Here is a 21,549-nt window from a genome sequence, read left to right on the forward strand (position 1 = left end):
TCAGATTATATATATACAGGGTGCATAGCCAAATTATTCAACAAAAAAATAAGCACCTTTTAAAGACTTTTTAAGCACTCAGAAAATACTTTTAAGCACTTTAAAAAAAATATCATAGTTAGGCAGGGTTGGAAAGTTTTTGACAATTGACGGTTTTATCTTGTTTTAACCGTTATGTCAAAAAAAAAATCACTTTGGCATTGTTTTTGACAAGTGTCAAAAATCATGAAATTTTGAATAATGAAAAATGAATGACGTTTTCATACGCTACGAGCTTACAATACGCCGAAATAGATTGGGGTTTAATTAATTGTGAAAACGTTGAATAGAACAATGTAAACTGTGTCTCTTTGCATAATTCGTAGCAAAAATCAACAAGGTGAAGAAAAAATCCCATTTTGGAAAAGGGAAAATTAAGCACCTTTTAAAAACGGTACGCACCCTGATATATATATATATATATATATATATATATATATATATATATATATATATATATATATATATATATATATATATATATATATATATATATATATATATATATATATATATATATATATATATATATATATATATATATATATATATATATATATATATATATATTATATATTATATATATATATTATATATTATATATATATTATATATATATATATATATATATATATATATATATATATATATATATATATATATATATATATATATATATATAGATCTTATTTTGCATGGAAAAAAATTTATGCTGATGAACTTAGAAATTATTACCTTAAAAAGAAACCTTCTTTGGCATTTACACTATAAGGAAAAAAACAATGTGGACCAATGCCTTAAATTTGGAAAAATTTCAAAAGAGAGAAATAAATAATAAATAGTTTCCATTTAATTATCCATGGTCTCAACTGCTCTTACTTTTGTTGACATATTATTACTATTTTATAGTACAGTAGAGTCCCGATTATCCGAGTTAATGTGGACCACGACTAACTCGGATAACTGAAAAACTCGGTTAAAACGAAGAGTATAAAAAAAGAAAGAAAAAGAGTTGGCATAAATGTAATATATTGAAGAAACATGAAATTTATACGAGTATACCACATATAATTCGTATTATTATTAAAAAGCTTACTTGAAAAAACTTAAAAAGTATACTTTGCGAGAATTAAAGAGGTTTTACTTAAAAAAAGTCCTTAATCGTTTTTTGTATTACATAACTTTGGTGCTTTTCTGCAGCAATGTTTCGCCATTTTTTAGGGATAACAGGAAGGCTGCTCTTTTTTGTTGTTCTATGTATTCAGTAGCATTTTCGACAGCTTTAAGTTCATCTGTGTGAGAGATTTTAATAAGTTGATTTTTATCGGCACTGTCTTCATCATCTTCGCTAGGTTCATTTTCATTATTGACGATATTAACGATCGTTTCATGGGATCAAGTTGTTAGATTTTGTTTTCCCGAGTGTTTGGACAGTAAAATTCAGATTTATTTTTCGGCGGTATTTTTAAAAATAAACTAGAACAAAAAAATCCTTAAAATATTTGATAGCTCGGTTAAAGCGGAAACTCGGATTATCGGGACTCTACTGTAAATGTTATTATTTTTTGTTATAAAAATAATCTTGTGCCATGCGAAATAAGTACACATATGATCATTATTGTTTTTCTCACAAATGTCATTAAAAGACGTGGATAAAGTTTAAAAATGATCTATAACTTCGTAGCTCAGAATTGAACGTACCAATCGTAATGAAATATGGGGGTTACCCATTACCCAACCTTATCATTTAAGGTTGGGTAATGGGTAAGGTGAAGTGTCAAACAAAGGAATAAAAAAAAACATTGACATCATTAATGGGCAGCTGGACCCTAACTAAGCATTCGCCACCTCGCTAAATGCGATAAAATCGTAAATTCGGCGAAAGAAATCGTGTTTTGGCGAACAATTTTTTTCTACCTAAGAGAAAAAATATGCATTTTTCTAGATCCAGGAAATTACATTAATATGAATTTTTCTGAACAAACCTTGTATTATTTATTCGATTACAGTGATTTCCATTAAATACGTCGCATAACTAATTAGGATTATATTAAGTTCACATAATATAAGTAACAAGAGATATTGTGGGGGAGAGATCATTAGACATTGCTAACTTTCATCTATAAAGAAGTTCCTCAAAATCGAATCAAGTTAGCATGTTTTATATCAGGGGTGGCCAACGTGCGACTCGCGAGCCACATGCCGCTCTTTGAAGTATTATTTGTGGCTCTCGATAAATGTACCCGAGTTCCCTTTTCATTTTTGTGCTATTATATTTTAATATTTTTCTGAATCCATTTGAAATTAACATAATTCAAGGTAAGTTTCCCATTTCCAATATAATTATGACCCCAAAAGCATCTGAAGAATTAGAATTAATAGAGATGCAAGACGATCAAGCTCTATAATTAAAATATAAGTCGACGTCGATTCCTGAATTTTGGAAATTTGTACCAGAATCGAAGAATCCTGAATTAACTTGATTAATCCTGAATTGGCTTCTGATCGAATTATTTCAATATTCGGAACAACGTACTTTTGTGAACCATTTTATTTCACTTTAAAATTCGCAAAATCCTAACGCCAATCAGTATTAACTAACCAGCATCTCAAGGAATTACTGAGAAGTGCTGTCACCAATTATTCACCAAATTTTAATGAATTATCAAGAGAAGTAAAATAAATGTGTTTAATTTTTAATATTTAAATTCAATACACATATTTTGTATTTTTATTTATGTTTTCAATAAATATAATTTCAGTAAAAAAAAAAATTAATACCTTTTTTGCGGACTTTTTTAAATACGTATTTAATTGCGGCTCGCGAAAAATTTCAAATTTTGAAAAATGGCTCGACTATTAAGGAGCTTGGCCACCCCTGTTTTATATATTAGTGAATTGATGTTTAATAATTGTAGTGGTAGTTACGCCACAATATTATGAAAACGAGGGGAAAGAACATAAACTACACATCTGTTTGTGTCAATAAAGCAGACCAACCAGATGTCCAGCTTTTTATCCAGAAAATATGTGTACTCAAGATAATAACATATTTTTATTAAAATAAACTTATAGTAAAATTTCAAACGGTTGCTAAAATAGGAAAATTTAGCTTCGATTTTATCTTTTATAGATTATCACTTTTCAATGATAGATATAGAATAACCACCTACAATCGGCTGGCAATAAACGTGTTAAACCCCCGCCCAAATTTCATTTAAAAATAACAGAGTAGTTTGTGAAAACTAATAAAACAGAATGAAATTATTCAAATAACTTATCTTCTTTTCTAAACGATTACAAAATAAATGAGATGGTAAAAATTCTTTTATTAAAAAATAAAATTCTTAACGAATGAAACATTCTATTTAACACGTTCACGCCGGCAGTGGCCCCCATCCCCCCCAAGCTCTTGGGCAAATTCTAAATTCCTCCCCCTAACTATTCGTTTTATTTAGTGTAAAAATCCCCCCCCCAAGCTTTAAGTGGGCGCATCGTGCTCCTACCTCCCCCCCTGGTGGGGGCCCCTGCAAGCCGGGGTGACCCACCGGTGGGTCACGCTAGATTTTCTCATCTTGGCTGCTCACCTAGTAAAAACTGGTAACAATAAGTTTCATTTTTTAGTTTTTTTCCGAGAATAATAAAAATCCATAACTACCAATTGTTTTTAACGGATGCAATTTTTATATTGAATTGCTTCTTCGCCGTGATAAATTTCCTTACAGTGAATTGTTATTGTTGAGAATAGATTAACACCTCCCTAATATTATCTAATATTGAAATAGTTCTTATACCAGTATTTTCACTTTTCCCGGAGTGAACGTGTTAAAATGAAATATATTTATTTAAAAGATAGATCGAAATATAAAGAAAAAATATCAAATGTTCTAGTTTATATTACTACCCTAGTGATGAGAAATTATCAGAAATTACCCCCAGCCAATTCTTAATTCTTTTTCTCAAAAACGATAAAACAGCTGCATTTTTAATCCTCTCTCCATTTATTGCTAAGTTCACTCCTCCGTAACTGTTAAATTGCTTTTGATTTTGATTGCATTTTTAAAATAAATCAATTTATAGTAAATTTGTATTTTGATTAAAAAATTTCTATGAGAAAAAAATTAATCATAAAAATTTATTAAGATTTGCCTTTGACTAAGACTAGAGCAGAAGCTTTTAGTAGTTTCATAATCGGTGACACTATAACGTCATTATACGCGAACTTAGGACACTTTTCTGCAAAAAATAAATAAAGTAGAAAAAGGCCATAATCTAAAAAATTATTAAAAAAAAGTTTAATTTTAGCAGTTTAACAGTAAAACTGAATTTAGTGAAGTGCTATAAAAAACGATTATGATGTGTTACAATTAGCTTCAAGAATAAATAATTTTACATTTATTTTCATATTATAATAATAAGAAGTTTTAGAACAAAAAAAAATTATACTAAAGGTATGTTTTAATAATTGCATGCGAAGTTGAACATTAGAAGTTGTAAACCCAAAATTGGGTCTGCTGTTCAACGATGGATATAATTGCATGCTAAAAAAGGACACATTATATTACATCTATTACAGGGTTCCCACTCAATTTCAGAAAAAAAAATTCCCTGACTTTTTTAGGTATATCAGGTAAATTTCAATGAAAATCCATACCATATTTTACTTATACCAATTTTTCTTCAGAAATTTTTTCATTTTTATTTGTCATGTCAGACATTAGATTTTGTGAGCAAAAACATATAATAGAATGACGATGGAAACATGGATAAGTTCCACTAAAAAGTAGAATTTTTTAAAATAATTGTAATAGATGTTAAAATTATTTAAGTCTAATCTCAATAATCGATTACTGTAACTGACAATTCTAAGATTGGTTACTTTCCAGGTATTTTGTAAAAAATTGCAACTTTCCCTGACTATTCCCTGTTTTTTAGAGCTAGAATAAAATTCTCTGACAATTCCGGGTTTTCCCTGTTCACCCTGAACTAACGTCTGTTGTTATGTGGATAAAAAGAGAGCAGTAGTTGCTGCTCCGCACATCATATCAGGTGTCTCAAAAATGACTGATGGATTTTGAAAATTAGAACAGAACATGATAAAGGTGTATGTGAAAGAACAAAATCAATTCTTAGTAATCCCAACAGATTGAAAATTTTTTATTATCCCTGTACTGGGAGTAAAAATCTGCTGATTTAAGTCTGAAAAGTAATCATATTTGAAAGAAAATCGTGAAATACACATCAATATTTATACGTCAAATTTTCAGGCGACGTGGAACTAGCAGGAACACTGGAAGAGTTAATAAGTTCTTCAATAAAATCTCCCATAAGTTACCTTTCCATAGCTGCCAACTCTACTGAATTTTGCCAGTTTTTCCTGGTCTACTGGTTTAATTAAAATTCCCTAAAATTAAATAAGTTTCCTAAAAAAATCTCTATTGAAATAGAATTTTTGAGCAGATTATTGCTTGCTAGAATATTTATATAAGTATTACTAATACATAATGAAGCGAACCTCATTTATAGAAATCCGTCCAAAACTTTTTTTTTTCTTCCAAAATGTTCAGTTTATTTTTATTTAGAACTCTCTTTTTAAAGTAAATAAAAAAATATCTTATCTTAGTATCTTTGATGAATTAAATGTCTATTAATATTCAAAATTATGAGTAAATATAATACATAACGTTTAAAGTATGTTGAATGTCAATCATAACTGGAAAAAATTGCTATTTTTCTATTTTGATGAGTATAAAAATCCCTTAAATTCCCTATGTGTAAAATATTTAGTACATTATGCAATTTATATTATTATCATGAAATTTATATTATATCGGAAAATCTACTAGATTTTTTCCTATCCATGTTGGGCCTTTCACTATTGTTTATTTCACCTTATTATAATTGTTATTAATTTAAACTTTCCGATTCTTGCCATTTGGAATCATAAAACACTAGAGTTTTAATTAGATCCTTCTATAAGCATAAAAATTCGATTTTTCAACAAAGAGATATATATTTTTAAAATAAAAAGAATTCGATCTATGTTCAATAGTGTAATTCTTCTTACTTACACACTATGGTAAAAATAAAACTCAGAATAAAATTGTGTTAATTCATTTTATTTAACGCTCCTTTTAACAACAACAAATGAATAGTAACGATTCTTGTTAATGTAAACTATTACAACATAAATAACAACAATAAAATACAAACTCAAAAAATTTCTCATTTGCAGCAACAAAACGTAAAGGAAATATATTGATAAACATGATTTAGTTCTGTAAATAAATACATAACTAAGCATGCACTTAAAAAAATTCAGAAGAAATATTGAAAATCGAACACTTAATTATCGTAACATATACATTCTTAATACATCAGGATAACATACATGACATAAAGTGCCATAAATATATTATTTTTATGAGCAGTAGAAGTGATACATAAAGATAATATTGTGCAGAAATATTTAATATAAATATTTTCTTCAGAAAAGTTTATTCAAAAAGTTGATACATAAAATTTTAATATCGTAGAGCGCCATTTATAAGATCACTGATTAATCGAATTGAATGATAAGCAAGATTGAATAAGTGCATCTTTTACCTAAGTGCTCCAGTTTTTTTTCCTACAAAAAATCTGAGAACAAGTTTAGTAAAAAACCTTAAGATTAGAAATAGAAATCCAAAAATTTTATGTGCAAAAACATATTAAAATATCAAAACAATCCCTACATTTTGAGCAATAAAAAAGTATGCACGAATTAAATATCTTTTGAATTTATAGTATCAAGGTTTTAATAAAAATCGATGCATGATTATTAGATTGCACGAATGTGAATAGCGATAAGAAATTTTTAATTCACTGAATTGCAATTTGTAACTTCAAAATGTGTGAATACAGATCATGCGTGAATACAGAAGGGTAATTTTGAAAAGCAATGTGCCATTTTAAATTTTATGAATGTTGTTAATAACTTTTATAAAGGTAAGATAAAGTGTAAAAAATTAAATTTTTGAATCGGAAAAGCACAATTTTTATCAAAAATTCTAAAGTTTTCTTCTTATTAAATGAAAGGCGGGGGAAGCAGAATTTGGTCAAGAATAAGAAAAAACTATCTGAACCCTGAAAAATCTATCTTTGTCTTCAGATTCTCTAAAAAGGATCTTGAAGCATAGAATCTCTAAAAGACTGAATTGAGGAACAAAAACATTAACAGCAAAGCACTTTAATTGGCACGCAATTACATTAGGTATTAAAAGCAAGGCATTCTATTTAAAATTTTATTTAAAAAATTGACATTGCTGTTTTTTTTTTTTTGAAGTTGTCCAAATATCTGGATTTCTCGTTAATCAGATCGGTCTGATCAATGGCTTCAGATAATCGACGCAAGGCGCTCTACAACACCGAGAAAATGTAAAGGATAAAAAAATTCAGCTAAACTAATTGAGTTGAGGTGTAAAATTGCAGTATAAATATATATATATATATATATAGACATGTAAAGAGACAGAGTAGTACATTATAAGAAAAATAGTAGATTATACAAAATAGAGAAACATGAAAGTTTACAAATTAGGCACAATTTAAATGAGGTCACACACTGGCTCAATCCATTTTCTAATTTTTTTTCTAACCTCTTTGAGGAATATTGAAAATATTTTTCACATTTTAGTTCTTTTACATTCGGCAATCGTTTTTTCTAAATGTTTTTTTAAAAAAATTACTACAATAAATTTAGGAGTACTTAAACAAAAATATTTAAAATTTCAGATACAGGCGGGTTTTTTATCTATTTAAAGCAGTACAATTTTTAGAAAGGGAAACAATGCAATCCAAAGTCCTCCATGATCAAGAAACTTCAGTGATTTCTAATGTATTTATAACTCTATCTAGGAAATAAAGTTATAACAAAACAAGCACTAAATGTTTTCTTTAATCACCAACCCAACTAAAATTAACACCTTTTTGCCTCAAAATCCGAAATAGTTCTTTAATATGCAGAAAATATTTTGAATACGTAAGCTATTTTAAAATAATCATGGGCTGTTTAAGCAATATTTTAATCTCAAATGCCCATAAGAGATTTCTGGTTTCTCCTGTAAAATTTCAAAAAAATGGACAAAGCCAGTTTTAAATCCAAAGACCTCGAATGAAATGTGATTGGCATTGAAATATTTAGCTGAAGAACCTTTTTAGAATAATTAAAACATTGATATGCCTTGCAGAACATTGAGACACTATTAAAAGGAATCAAAGAAATTGTAAAAAATTATACATTTCTTAAATATTAATTTCATATTTTAGCAATTTAGCATAGTCATTTATTAGAAAATTGTATTTCAATGTTATTTTTTTCCGGAGTTAAAATGAGTAAAATACTGATTGCTTACATTTACTGCACTATATTTACTATATAAAATGAACCAAAATTAAGAATCAGAAAATACCTGTTAGAATTTGAATCATCACTTTAGAATCATTTTTTTTTTCTTTTTTGAAAAAAAAAAAATTGGACTTTTAGCTGGTTAACACTCAAATTAATTCTTTTTCCCTGATTTTTTTTTTTATACTTAAATTCCTTGTGGCATAAATGAATAATAAAAAAGCATATTTATCATTCATTTTGTTCATTTGAATGTTTTCATTTTGCAATGAAAACATTCATTTTTCTATTTGATTTTTTTACTAGAATACACTAATTAATCAGAGTATTTAAATAGTGCCCCATAAATATATCATACTGATTTTAACTATGATACAAAGTTATTTTTGTCTTTTGCTTTGATGTAGAGCAGAAATGCTGGTATTTCATAAAAATTCAGTTTTCTATATTGGAATCAATAGTTAGAAAAAATTCTTGATACAATTTAAATTTTGATTGAATTATTTCAAAATTTTGATTATATTCATTTAAAAATTTTCAAACTAAGAAGAACTAGTTTGCAATGTTGTTAATGTGACAAAATTTGTAATACTTTCTTTGATAAATATTTTTAAAACATAACCTTTGTAACAGTTACAAACATAATTTGTTAATAACTAATCTAGATTATTTAATTGAGTTTAACAAATTTGTCTTTATTATTACGCCTCAAAAGAAAATATCTTTTTTATACAATTACCGCTATTTTTGTCTTGCTAATAATTTAATATCAACGTTTGCTCGAAAAGAAAGAAAGAAACTGAAGGTATATGATATCTAATTATCCTATAAGTATCGCATAAAAAAATAATTGGAAATATCCATTTTAATGAAGAAAACACTCTTTATTTAAGTGTATGCGATTAATTTGCAAAAGCATGCTATAACAGCTATAATTCACACTGGATTGGGAAAAAAAATTTATTAAAATAAAGTGTTTAGGGAAATCACAGCAAATTGGAATAGATACAATAAACACTTTGACATGACTAGGAAGTTTTTGGTAATGGAATTGGTGGATAAGAATAACAAAATAATACGGTGCTCAATAGTACTCTAAAAATATATATTATGTCTTTAAAATAAGTTGCTAAGATGTAAATAAAAAACATCATATAAACACAGAGAAGCATTTAAACATCAACAACCATCTTCTTGTGAATATCAGTGTTGCCAACAATCTGAAAAAATATTTTTAATGAATGAAAAAATAAAGGCAGCTAAGGATGATATAATAAAATACATCTATTTTCATAACTCAGCATAAAAATAAAATAATAATAAAAATATCATTCAATAAATACGTCATTTAATGCAAAAAAAGAACTTAATTTTTAATTCTTGAATAATTACGACAAAATAATAACAAAACATTTCTAATCAACTGTTACAGTAAAATGCGTACTGATAAACAAATTCCACAGATAATTTCCAACATGTTTTGAAAAATTTCACCTAGACATCATTTTATTTGAAATTGTGATATTTTTTCAACATTTTATCAAGGAAAATAAAGAATTTTTCATTATGAAAAATACAAAAGATAACTAAAGAAAGTAGTGGATATTCTGGCCAAAAGCAATGTAAGCCATGGCAATCGCAAAATAAATAAATAATTAATAAGTAAAATAGTTAAGAAAATATCTTTTTATTAGCAATTGTCATTTTTAACATTTTGTCCATAAAAGCAAAGAAAGAAAGCAGATAAAACCTTACACAAACAAAATGCTAGTAATAAATATTTCCAGAACAAAATGTTTAATTGTCGCAATTCCATATAAAATCAACCAACAAAAAATTTTTAGGTCAACAATTCAGATTTGTAGGATAATTTGTCTCCAAGTTAAGCAAATTTAAAGAGTAAAAACATTAGAGCTATATAGAGCAAAATTTTGTGTCCAGTTTTTAATGGCATTTCATAAAATATAGAATATGGTTAAGTAATGATCATAATAAGGAAAAGAGCTACTTACACCGCAAAATTCTTCAAAGCAAATTTTTCCATCGCCATCTTTGTCGGCATACTGTATTGTCTTATCAACAATCTGCTGAAGCTGGGTGTCTTTCAAATTATTGCCAACCATCATCTTAAGTACAGTGAAAAGTTCCCCATTTGAGATGAAACCATCATTGTCAATGTCATAAATCCTAAAAGCAACTGGGAAAAAAAACTTTAGTCTTCTTTTTAAAGTGAAATAATAGAGACTTTTGTAATACTGTAAAACTTCATGCTTGATAAGTATAATGAATGAGGTATTTTTCCATCCTCTTTTACTAAACAAACAACACAAACTAGAATAAGAATTTAGTCTATCTTGCTTTGGAACAGATGAGTTACTCATTTGATAATTTCCTCGGTAGGTAGGGCTGGAAATTAAAGAAGACCACTATAATTTGGTCAACACAAAAAAAATATTGGCGGCCCCTGTGTAGGTAGGTACTTTATTTACATCGCACTAGAGCTACACGATGGGCTATTGCCAACGGTCTGGGAAACATCCCTGAGAATTATTCGAAGACATGCCATCACAATTTTGATCCTCTGCAGAGGGGATGGCTCCCCTGCTTCGGTAGCATGACGACTTGCATTGCAAAGACAAGTACTTTACGGTAGAACAATTTAGCGAGGACCTATACCACGCACAATCAGTCCCTACGCGAGCTGATCAAAGTGGTCACCCATTCGTTTACTATCCAGGATTCGTGATTTTTTTGATTTTTTTTAAAAAAAAAATTTTTTTTTTAAATTTCTTAATAGAAAATCAGATAATGTCAAAGATACTGTAAACATATTATGAGAAAAAAATACCAGTTAATAACCCTACTGCATCAAATACAATTTGAAAGGGAAGAATGAAACTATATTAGGAAAAAAACATATGAATTAATCAGCCTTTTTTTTCTTCTTCTTTTTCTGTTTTTGGCATATTAGGGTAATTTCTTTTTAATATAACCTCAAGCTCCAGAAATATACATTTTTCACCAATAAAATATGATGTAGATTTTAATTCACACTTTTTCATTCAAAAGGAAGAATTTTAATTAACATTATTTGCATTATTTTTGAAAAAAATTCATATTTATTAATTACTTTCTACAGCTATGCAAGCCTATATTAAGACAGCATTAAATGTTTACTTTAATCTGTACTTTCAATCTCAAGAATCAAAAGATTTTTAAAAATGTAATTTCAAATGTGTTGGAATTTAACACACACTAAGAAAGAAAGTAATTTTCGTTAACTAAAATTAATTAATGCAGCAATTTATTTAAATTAAATTTTAATACTAAGAAAAGAAAATAATAAAGGAATCAAAAATTTAAAACACTGTTTTTTAACTTTTAAAATCAATATATATAGATAAAAAAAATCAGTTGATTTAAATCAATGATTTTTTTAAAAAAATCATTTGATTTAAATCATGATTTAAATCGTGATTTAAATCTTGATTTAAATCGTGATTTAAATCAAGCTGATTTAAATCAACGAACTCTGTTACTATCCCGCTTAATGACTAAACTTATCACCTGCTTAGTGCTTAAAAATGACTAAAATTATTTAAAAAGTGATTAAGAGTGACTTAATTAAAAACAGTGTTAATATCCAGGAAACATTTTAATAGCCTTATAAATATACAAGTTTAAGAAAAAAATTAATTTAGAAACATTAATATCTGAAGAAATTAAATATAACTTTAAATTATTTTTTAATTAACTACTATTAAAAAAAAATTACACAATAAATATTCTCGAATATTTCCTCACTAAAAAAAAAGTGTACATGTTTAACAATCAAATTTCAAATTTGCGACTTTTTTCAAAACTTGATAACTCGGAAACTATTTGACCACTTGCGCTCAAATTTTGTATTTTGTCATTCAAAAATACCTTATTTTAAATGATGTAAAAATTCTTATGCCTTACAATTCAAAACTTTTTGATTATTTTCAAATCAAATAAAAAAAAAAAAATTTTTAATTTTTTTTACATTAAATTATCCTTGTTTACATAAATTTCAAAACTGTGCACAAGTGATTTTTTTTCCAGTGAAATTTAGCATAAAAATAACTTTTCTATTATTCATAGAACTTCCCTTTACATTCTAAATCATTAAAAAAAAAACTCAAACCAATATACACTTTATTATTGCAAAAAAAAAAAGGAAAAGACTATAAAAAATTGAAGCAATTTATAAACAATGAAAACAATATATAAAATATACACTTACATCTTAATTTTGATTCTTTATCACCTTTAACACTGAATTGTGATACACCTTCAATGAATTCTAATTAAAAAACAAAACAAAAAGTATTCAATATACAGAGAACAAAAAGGAAAATTTAATACCAAAATAGTTATTAAGTCTTATAATTTTATAGTTGGTACACCGCCAACAATATCTTTATGCAAAGCTCATGCGCAAAGAATATGATATCACGATATTATATGTGCTTTTATTTCGAATTTTGCTGGTTAGCTACGATGTTTTATTGCATAAAAAAGATACCTAATAGAAGTTTCTTTCCCCTAAAATTGCTTTCATGTATTTTTTTAAATTAGGTAGTTGAAGATGAGTGAATCAATAAATAAACAAAATAAATTCCTATGATGCGATCTTGCATACATAATAGTAGTATATTTTATTCAAAAGGAAGTTGCATTATTCATGCAGAATAAAATTGCAAAATAAACAATTGTCTTGCAAAACTTCAAAATACTCCTGGAAGTAATTGATTGTTAAAAGTGAAATAAAAAAAAAACTTAAGAAAGAATAAACTTAAAAAACTAATAAATAAGATATACTTAAGAAATTAATAATATATCACACCAATATGGTCAAAAAACCCAAAGTCTTTTGACATGATCGCTGAAGTGTCTTAAATATTAATAAAAATATAAAAGAAAGAAAAGTAATAAGAAAATCCAATTTTAACATGCTCTGCAGCAATAAGTTACTGGACAAGCTCAGCCTTGTTTAAAAGTATCAAATTGGAACTAATTCTGCTCAAACAATACACCATACATTGGATATTTTCCTGGTTGGACTTTTACCAGGACTAACACTAGTTTTTACCAAGACCAGGCACGGTAAAAACTAGGTTTTTACAGGTAAAAATCAAGGGAAAAACCTGGTAAATACTATTAACCTATGTTTATTTATTTACAGATATAATGGTTTATTAGTTACAACTGATTAGAATACATATTATTTCCATATTATATAACAAATATATTAATAATTTAATTATAATATAATATACATGTATATATACACTACCCTGCAATAATGAAAGATACACTTAGAGTTTTTGACATTTTTTTAAATTTCTCAAGAAAATACTTAAAGGATTAATTTATAAAATTAGAGATGTTTAGTTCATGTAATTTTTCAGATTTAGCAATAAGATTTAAAGCTTTCAGTAGTTTGGGAGACGGACAATAAATTACAAAAGAATAAACACTATTCCAGAAAATCAAGCAATAAGCTTGTAACTTGTATTGATTAATTTAGTTGTTATTTTTAATAACTGCATAAAATTTCGTACACCGAAGTTAAATATTAATGAAGATATGGACATATTTATAAAAAAAAAATTTAAAAAATCTTGACTTACGTTTTTTTTTCTCTTTTGCTATAACTTTATAAATATTCAATGACATTTAAAAAAATAATTTTGGAGCAATTTAAAACTAATTTAAAAATTATTTATTTCAAATTCAAAAAAAAAAACAAAAAAAAAAACAAAAAAAAAAAATTATTGAAAATTGTACAAGATATAAATATTTTATACTGAGCATGAAAAAATTTAGAAAAGTTTCTTCGTAACTTTGCAGTGAATCTTATTCAACTATTGAAAAAAGTTTGATTCGAATATCTTAAAATTTTAAAAAGTTTCAAGCAATTTTCTAAGCAGTTTTTGTACTTATTAAAATAAAGCTAAAAAAAATCAAGATTATTCTACAAATTTTATTTTGTATAAGACAAAATTTAATAACTTACAATAATCATCCGGAAACCAAAATGTGATGGTATAAGGAAAGATCCTACTTTTATGGGGGATGATCCCCTACAATGCCGGTGCATTTTTGATCAATCTTGTTTAATAGTACAAAATGAAATTTGTGAAAAAACCCTGATCGTTTTGAACTTTCTTTCAAAAAGTACAAAAACTACTTAGAAAATTGCTTGAAACTTTTTAAATTTTTAAGATATTTAAAACTTTTTTCATTAGTTTTCAAATACCGTTCAAAAGAAATACCTTAAATACTTATATCTTGAGCAGCTTTTTAACGATTTTTTTTTAAATTTTAAATAAATAATTTTTTAATTAATTTCATATTGATCCAAAAATATTGTTTTATTCCATTGAATATTTATAAAGTCATAGTAAAAGCATGCAAGTGAAAAAATTTTTTTGTTTTAATAAAAAAGTCCCCATCTCTATAAATATTTACTCTAAGTTTACGAAATTTTATGCAGCTATAAAAAATAACAACTAAAGTAATCAATATTAGTTGCAAGCTTATTGCTTGATTTTCTGGCATAGGGTGTTAAAAAAATTTTTGTTTTCTTTTGTATTTTGTCTCTCTCCCAAAGCTCTGAAAGCTTTAAATTTTATTGCTTAGTATTAAAAATCGCATGAACTAAGCATCTAAAGTTATAAAATAATTTTTTAAGTGTTGCTTGAGAAATTTTAAAAAATGTCAAAAACTTAGAGTGTCTTTTCCGTTATTGTAGGGAAGTGCATAGGTATATCAGCACGTAACAAGTCATTGGACAAAAGTGACGTGATGTAGAGCCAATGACCATTAATTAAAAATTAAAATCATATTTACAAATTACATTATTTATTGTATTATATAAAAAAAATTTCTTACATGTTTCAGAAATTTTGAATTTAAATTTGGTCGAGCCATTCTAAATTGCAAAAGTAACTGTAAGTCAAACTTAGATATAACTTTCTTAAAGAGTTCTTTACGCAGTAATATGCCTTAAAAATGTTGAATTACAATATCTTGAAGAGACTATTGGTGGAAACATAGCAATACCTCACATAGTAATACCAATTTGGCATTTTTGTGAAATATGATTTAGGATTTCATCAAAATATACTACAAAGTTTTTGTTATTTAATGACTTTTAAAGAATGCTTTAAAAAAGAGGAGCAAAACCATAACAAATAAGGCAAGACATTTTCATACGCCCTGTTCGGTCATAAACGAAGCGCCATCTGTAGCAATTGTTGTGAACTGCTCAGTTTCTCTTGAACTCTTGTTTGAGCCAGTCGTGGCTTTCATTGCAATAGTGCAATGATTTTGGTTATTTACAATTGTTAAAATAAAATATTGTTTGTTGAAATTTCGTATTTAATGAACCAGCGCACTGTGTACAATCGTGTACATAATAAAGTGGTCCTAGTGGACCCGGAGGTCGTACTTTCGAACTTTCGGCTTGTTGTGGAATGCGTAGTTTCATTTCGTTTTCTTCATAATGAGCAGTAGTAGTGAAGAAGACAAAAAATCAGAAAAGACTGTGCTTAGTCGCAGAAAGGGTTATTTGAAAGGTCGAATAACCAAATTAGAGACATTTGTTCGTGAGAAAGCCGAAACAGCTGGACTATTATTGCTTCAATGCAAATTAGAAAACGTTTTGGACACTTGTGATAAACTAGAGAAATTAAAACTGGATCATTATGCCACCCTCGATGAAAAAGATTTGCCCAATTTTGAAGCTGAAATGGACAATTTAGAAGAGTCTATAGAACATATAAAGGTATGCCTGCAAACCTTTATATTTAAGTTTCAACATAGTGAAGTGAGAGGCAATGATTCTATTGTAACTAAAGTGAATTTGAAGTTACCAGATATTAATTTGCCTACATTTAATGGACAAGTTGAGCATTGGTCAAGCTTTAAACAACAATTCGATAGTTTAATATCTAATAATTCTTCTTTGTCTGACTTACAAAAGTTGATTTATTTGAGATCATCGCTTAAGGGCGATGCTAAATATATAGAAACTAGTGAAGATTCATTTGAATCTTTAATGAAAGTTTTAATTGATAGATATGAGAATAAGCGTATTGTGGTAAATAGTTATATTTCTAATATTTTAAACTTAGAAAAGTTATCGTATGATTCTTTTAAAGACATAAGAAATCTTATTGATGTGTTAAACCGTAATTTAAGAGGTTTAAAACTTTTGAAACTAGAAAGTAACGATTTATGTTATCAATTGCTAATGAATATTATTCTACAAAAAGTAGATAAAAATACACGTAAGGAATTCGAAATGTCTCTAACAACTTCTGATTTACCCGAATGGGATAAGTTTTTGGACTTTCTTCATAAAAGAGCTCAGTTATTAGAGAATTTACAAGGTGTGCAGCCAAATAAATCGAAACTTCTTCCCGTAAATAAAAGTAAATCTTTTATTCTAAAATCTAGTATGAAATGTTTGTTGTGTAAAAAACCGCATGAACTGCATAATTGTCCATTATTTTTAGATCTTTCCCCTTTAAAAAGGTTTGAAGAAGTTAAAAAATTAAGGCTTTGCATTAATTGTTTTGGTAATAATCATAAACTTTCTAATTGTTTTTCGAAAGTTTGTTGTAAAATTTGTAACTGTAAACATCACGAGTTACTTCATAGAGATAATTCTCGCCCGCTTGAAACTATTAAATCAAGTGCAGATATGCCAAAACAATCCCCCACCCTGGCGCCAAATGTATTGAGTAATATTTCTGAAGCCGGTGAAATTGCTGACTCAGAGAAATCGAAAGAGAGTAGCGTCTCCCACGCATTCTCAACTCGTAGTCTAAATAGTAATAAATTAGTTCTTCTATCTACTGCCTTAATTAACATCTGGAGTCCGCTTAAAAATAAATATGTTTTAATAAGAGCATTGTTGGACAATGGCAGTCAGTCGAATTATTTAAATTCTGATACTTGTTTTGATTTGGGGTTGAAGCGAGAAAAAATAAACATTTCTGTTAGTGGATTGGGAGAGAATAAAATTAATGTTAAGTGGAAGACGACTTCTTTGATTTGTAATAAGGATTTATCTTTTTCTTCGCAAGTTGAATTGTTATTAGTTCCTAGAATTACGGGCTTGATTCCATCGACTCCCATTAAAATTAGTGAGCATTTAATTCCTGATCGTGCGTTATTAGCTGATCCAAATTTTGAGATACCGAGTAAAATAAACATGATTATAGGAGCTGAGCTCTTTTATGATATTTTAAAGGAAGGAAAAACCAGAGTTTCTCCTAATTTGTTATTCCAAAATTCTGCTTTTGGTTTGATAGCAACGGGTAAGGTTCATGAGAACAATTTAAATTCCTTTTGCGGTTTAACACATACCTCTGAAAATATTGAAGATTCTCTTCAGAAATTTTGGGAAATCGAAAGTGTTTCGTCAGATATGCTTACTGGTGAGGAGGAATATTGTGAAAATCATTTTTTACAAACTCATTATCGCAACGAATGTGGTAGATATGTGGTTCAAATGCCACTCAAAAAGGATCCCCAATGTTTAGGTGATTCAAAGAAACTAGCTTTAAAGAGATTGAATAATATATATAGAAAGTTAGACTCTAATCCTGAACTTTGTAACTTATATAAAGACTTTATGCTTGAATATCAAAATTCAGGACACATGCAACTTGTTAACACCGATATTAATGTAAACACTAGTTACTATATTCCCCATCTTGGCGTACATCGCCCTGACAAAACTACCACAAAATTGCGTGTCGTTTTTGATGCTAGTGCGCAAACATCGACTGGTGAATCACTTAACTCTATACAAATGAAGGGGGCGTGCTTCAGGATGATTTATTTTCAATTATGTGTAGATTTAGGAAACATCCTGTAGCCTTTACGGCTGATATTAGAGGTATGTTTCGCACTGTCTTAATTGATGAAAATCAACGAGACTTACAAAGAATATTGTGGAAATTGAATAAAGATGATGAAGCTAAAATTTACAAGCTCTGTACTGTTACCTATGGTACTACCTCTGCTCCATTTTTGGCGACGCGTGTCTTAAGACAAATTTCGATTGATGAAGGGAAGGATTTTCCCGTTGCAGCTCGTGTCGTCCAAAATGATTGTTATATGGACGATGTAGTCTCGGGGGCTAATGATATTTCTTCTGCCTTAGAGTTAAAAAATCAGTTAATAAACCTTCTTCATCGGGGTGGCATGAATTTACACAAATGGTCATCTAATGAACAGTCCTTGTTAGAAAACTTACCGTATGAAGACCAAGAGTACCATTTCGATATTAAAAACAACGTTAAGACTCTCGGTGTGATATGGAACCCAAATGCAGACTTGTTTGAATTTTCAATTTCAGATAGCACTAATCTGACGAACTGTACTAAAAGAACTGTTTTATCGTGCATTTCAAGACTGTTTGATCCATTAGGCCTCTTGGGGCCGGTGATAGTGAAGGCTAAAATTTTTATGCAAAAGCTCTGGCTACAAAAACTGGACTGGGACCAGGCACTGCCAGACTGCAAGGTTAAGGAGTGGGAGAAGTATTCTTCCTCTCTTCTCTGTGTGAAAGACATTAAAATAGACCGCTGTGTAACGAATGGAACTGTTTCCTCCTTTGAAATCCATGGCTTCTGCGATGCTTCGCAAGATGCATACGGTGCAGCGATTTATTTACGATGTAAGAATGAATTGAATCAAGTGACTATTAACTTACTGTGCAGCAAGTCACGCATAGCGCCGATAAAAAAGTTGACGATTCCTCGTTTAGAATTATTGGCGGCTGAACTAATGTCCAAACTTCTACAGAAACTGTTAAAAGCTCTTCAAATGGATATACAAAGTGTCTACTTGTGGTCGGATTCAACCATAACTTTGGCGTGGATACGAACTGATCCATGTTTGTTGAAAACTTTCGTATCGAATAGAGTGTCCAAGATTCAAGAAATCACTAGATTATTTAAATGGGGACACGTGCCTTCCGAAAGCAACCCTGCTGACCTCATTTCGCGTGGTGTTACTGCAGACAAAATCTCAAACTCTGAACTTTGGTGGAATGGCCCTTCCTTTCTAAAGACTGAGGACTATAAGCAATTCGAACATTCTCCTTCTTCCAGCGATGAATATATGGTTGAACTCAAGAAAAATTCTGATCTTAATTTTACTGTCTTTGAGAAAAACACTTTTATAATTGATTTTTTGAACAAAAGCAATAGTTATATGAAACTAATCAGAATCTTAAGTTTTATTTTCAGGTTTGTAAGAAATGCTAAAAACTCAGCAAAGAAAACTACGGGACCGATTTCGAGGGATGAGTTAAAATTATCCGAATTGTTTTTGATTAGAGAAGTACAGAGGGATGAATTTTCTTCTGATATTGCAGATATTCAGAAAGGTACAATTTCTTCTAAGAGTAAGATTAAATCACTTAACGCCCTTTTAGATGCAGATGGTATATTGAGGGTGGGTGGTCGTTTGGCCCACTCGCAGGTAAGTTTCGATGCTAAGTTTCCCATTATTTTGCCTGCGGGTCATAAGCTTACATATTTAATTATGTTGTATTTCCATTTAAAAGATTTGCATCTTGGTCCCCAGGCATTACTTAATTCTGTTCGCCAAAGGTTTTGGCCAATTCACGGAAGAAATCTTGCCAGAAAAATAGTGCACGAGTGTGTTACTTGTTTTAAATTTAGACCTGTAGCTATTGATCAATTAATGGGTAATCTTCCATCTTATCGATTAAATCCTGAGTTCACCTTTAATAAATCAGGCTTAGATTTCTGCGGGCCGTTTCTTGTCAAGCAAAAAAATCAAAGAAAAGTAAGTCTTCAAAAAATTTATGTAGCAGTCTTTGTGTGCCTTTGCACTCGGGCAGTACATTTGGAAATTGTCTCGGACTTAACAACTGAGGCCTTGATTGCCACATTAAAAAGGTTTTTTGCAAGAAGGGGGAAATGTTCTATGTTAATGAGTGATAATGCGAGTAATTTTTGTGGAGCTCGGAACGAGTTAAAACGGTTATATAGTTTAGCTCAATCCCCGGAACAAGAATTAATTGATTATCTGTTAACAGAAGAGGTTACTTGGAAATTTATACCGCAACGGGCTCCCCATTTCGGGGGTATTTGGGAAGCAGCAGTGAAATCCTTTAAAACCCACTTTAAAAAGACAGTTGGAATTTTGAACTCTAGACCAATTACCCCATTATCTACAAATGCAAATGATATGAACGCTCTGACGCCAGGTCATTTTTTAATAGGGCGTCCAATAACTGCCCCCATAGAACCCGAAATCACTCAAATTCCAGATAACAGATTGTCTAGATGGGAAAGAGTTACAAAATTGACTCAAAATATTTGGAAAAGGTGGCAAAGAGATTACTTGTCTAATTTACACGAGCGAACTAAGTGGCAATTTTCGAAGGATAATGTTACCCCTGGTACAATGGTTCTAGTTAGGGAAGATAATCTTCCAGTATGTCATTGGATAATTGGTAGAGTTGAAGAAACTATAGCTGGCAAAGATAAAAAGGTTAGGGTTGTTTTAGTGCGAACTCCTAAAGGTTTATTTAAAAGACCAATTCATAAATTGAGTATTTTACCTATTGAGGACACTAAATAGTTTGGTATTAATTGTAACCTCATTGAATTATTTTTTGTTTATATTTGTATTGTATCATTGTATTTTAATAATTTCCTTTAAATTTGGAATTGTGCATTCATTTAATATTGGAACAAATATTTTTCTACAGTCCATAATTTTATTCTTTGAAATCAAATATTTCTAATAATTTTATTGTGATTCTTATAATTTCAATGTATATTAGTTATTGTTGAAATATGTTAAATATTTCAAGGGGCCGGCATGTTCGGTCATAAACGAAGCGCCATCTGTAGCAATTGTTGTGAACTGCTCAGTTTCTCTTGAACTCTTGTTTGAGCCAGTCGTGGCTTTCATTGCAATAGTGCAATGATTTTGGTTATTTACAATTGTTAAAATAAAATATTGTTTGTTGAAATTTCGTATTTAATGAACCAGCGCACTGTGTACAATCGTGTACACGCCCTAAATTACATTTTTTC

General features: G+C 28.7%; 1 protein-coding gene across 2 annotated transcripts in view; it reads right to left on the reverse strand.

Moving 5' to 3' along the window:
• Positions 1 to 6,137: 6,137 nt before the first annotated feature.
• The window catches only part of LOC107442800 (calcineurin subunit B type 2), a 132,399-nt gene continuing 116,987 nt past the window's right edge, over positions 6,138 to 21,549 (reverse strand). For both annotated transcript variants that reach the window (XM_087157841.1, XM_087157840.1), the window contains 3 exons: positions 12,693 to 12,752; positions 10,438 to 10,622; positions 6,138 to 9,645 (listed from right to left, as the gene is read on the reverse strand). In XM_087157841.1, the coding sequence (XP_087013967.1) occupies positions 9,598 to 9,645; positions 10,438 to 10,622; positions 12,693 to 12,752 (293 nt within the window). In that variant the 3' untranslated portion in view covers positions 6,138 to 9,597. The remainder of the gene's footprint in view (positions 9,646 to 10,437; positions 10,623 to 12,692; positions 12,753 to 21,549) is intronic.

Source organism: Parasteatoda tepidariorum, chromosome 2 (assembly GCF_982258835.1).
Source record: "Parasteatoda tepidariorum strain Cologne lab strain chromosome 2, Ptep-v5.0, whole genome shotgun sequence".
Classification (NCBI taxonomy): domain Eukaryota; kingdom Metazoa; phylum Arthropoda; class Arachnida; order Araneae; family Theridiidae; genus Parasteatoda; species Parasteatoda tepidariorum.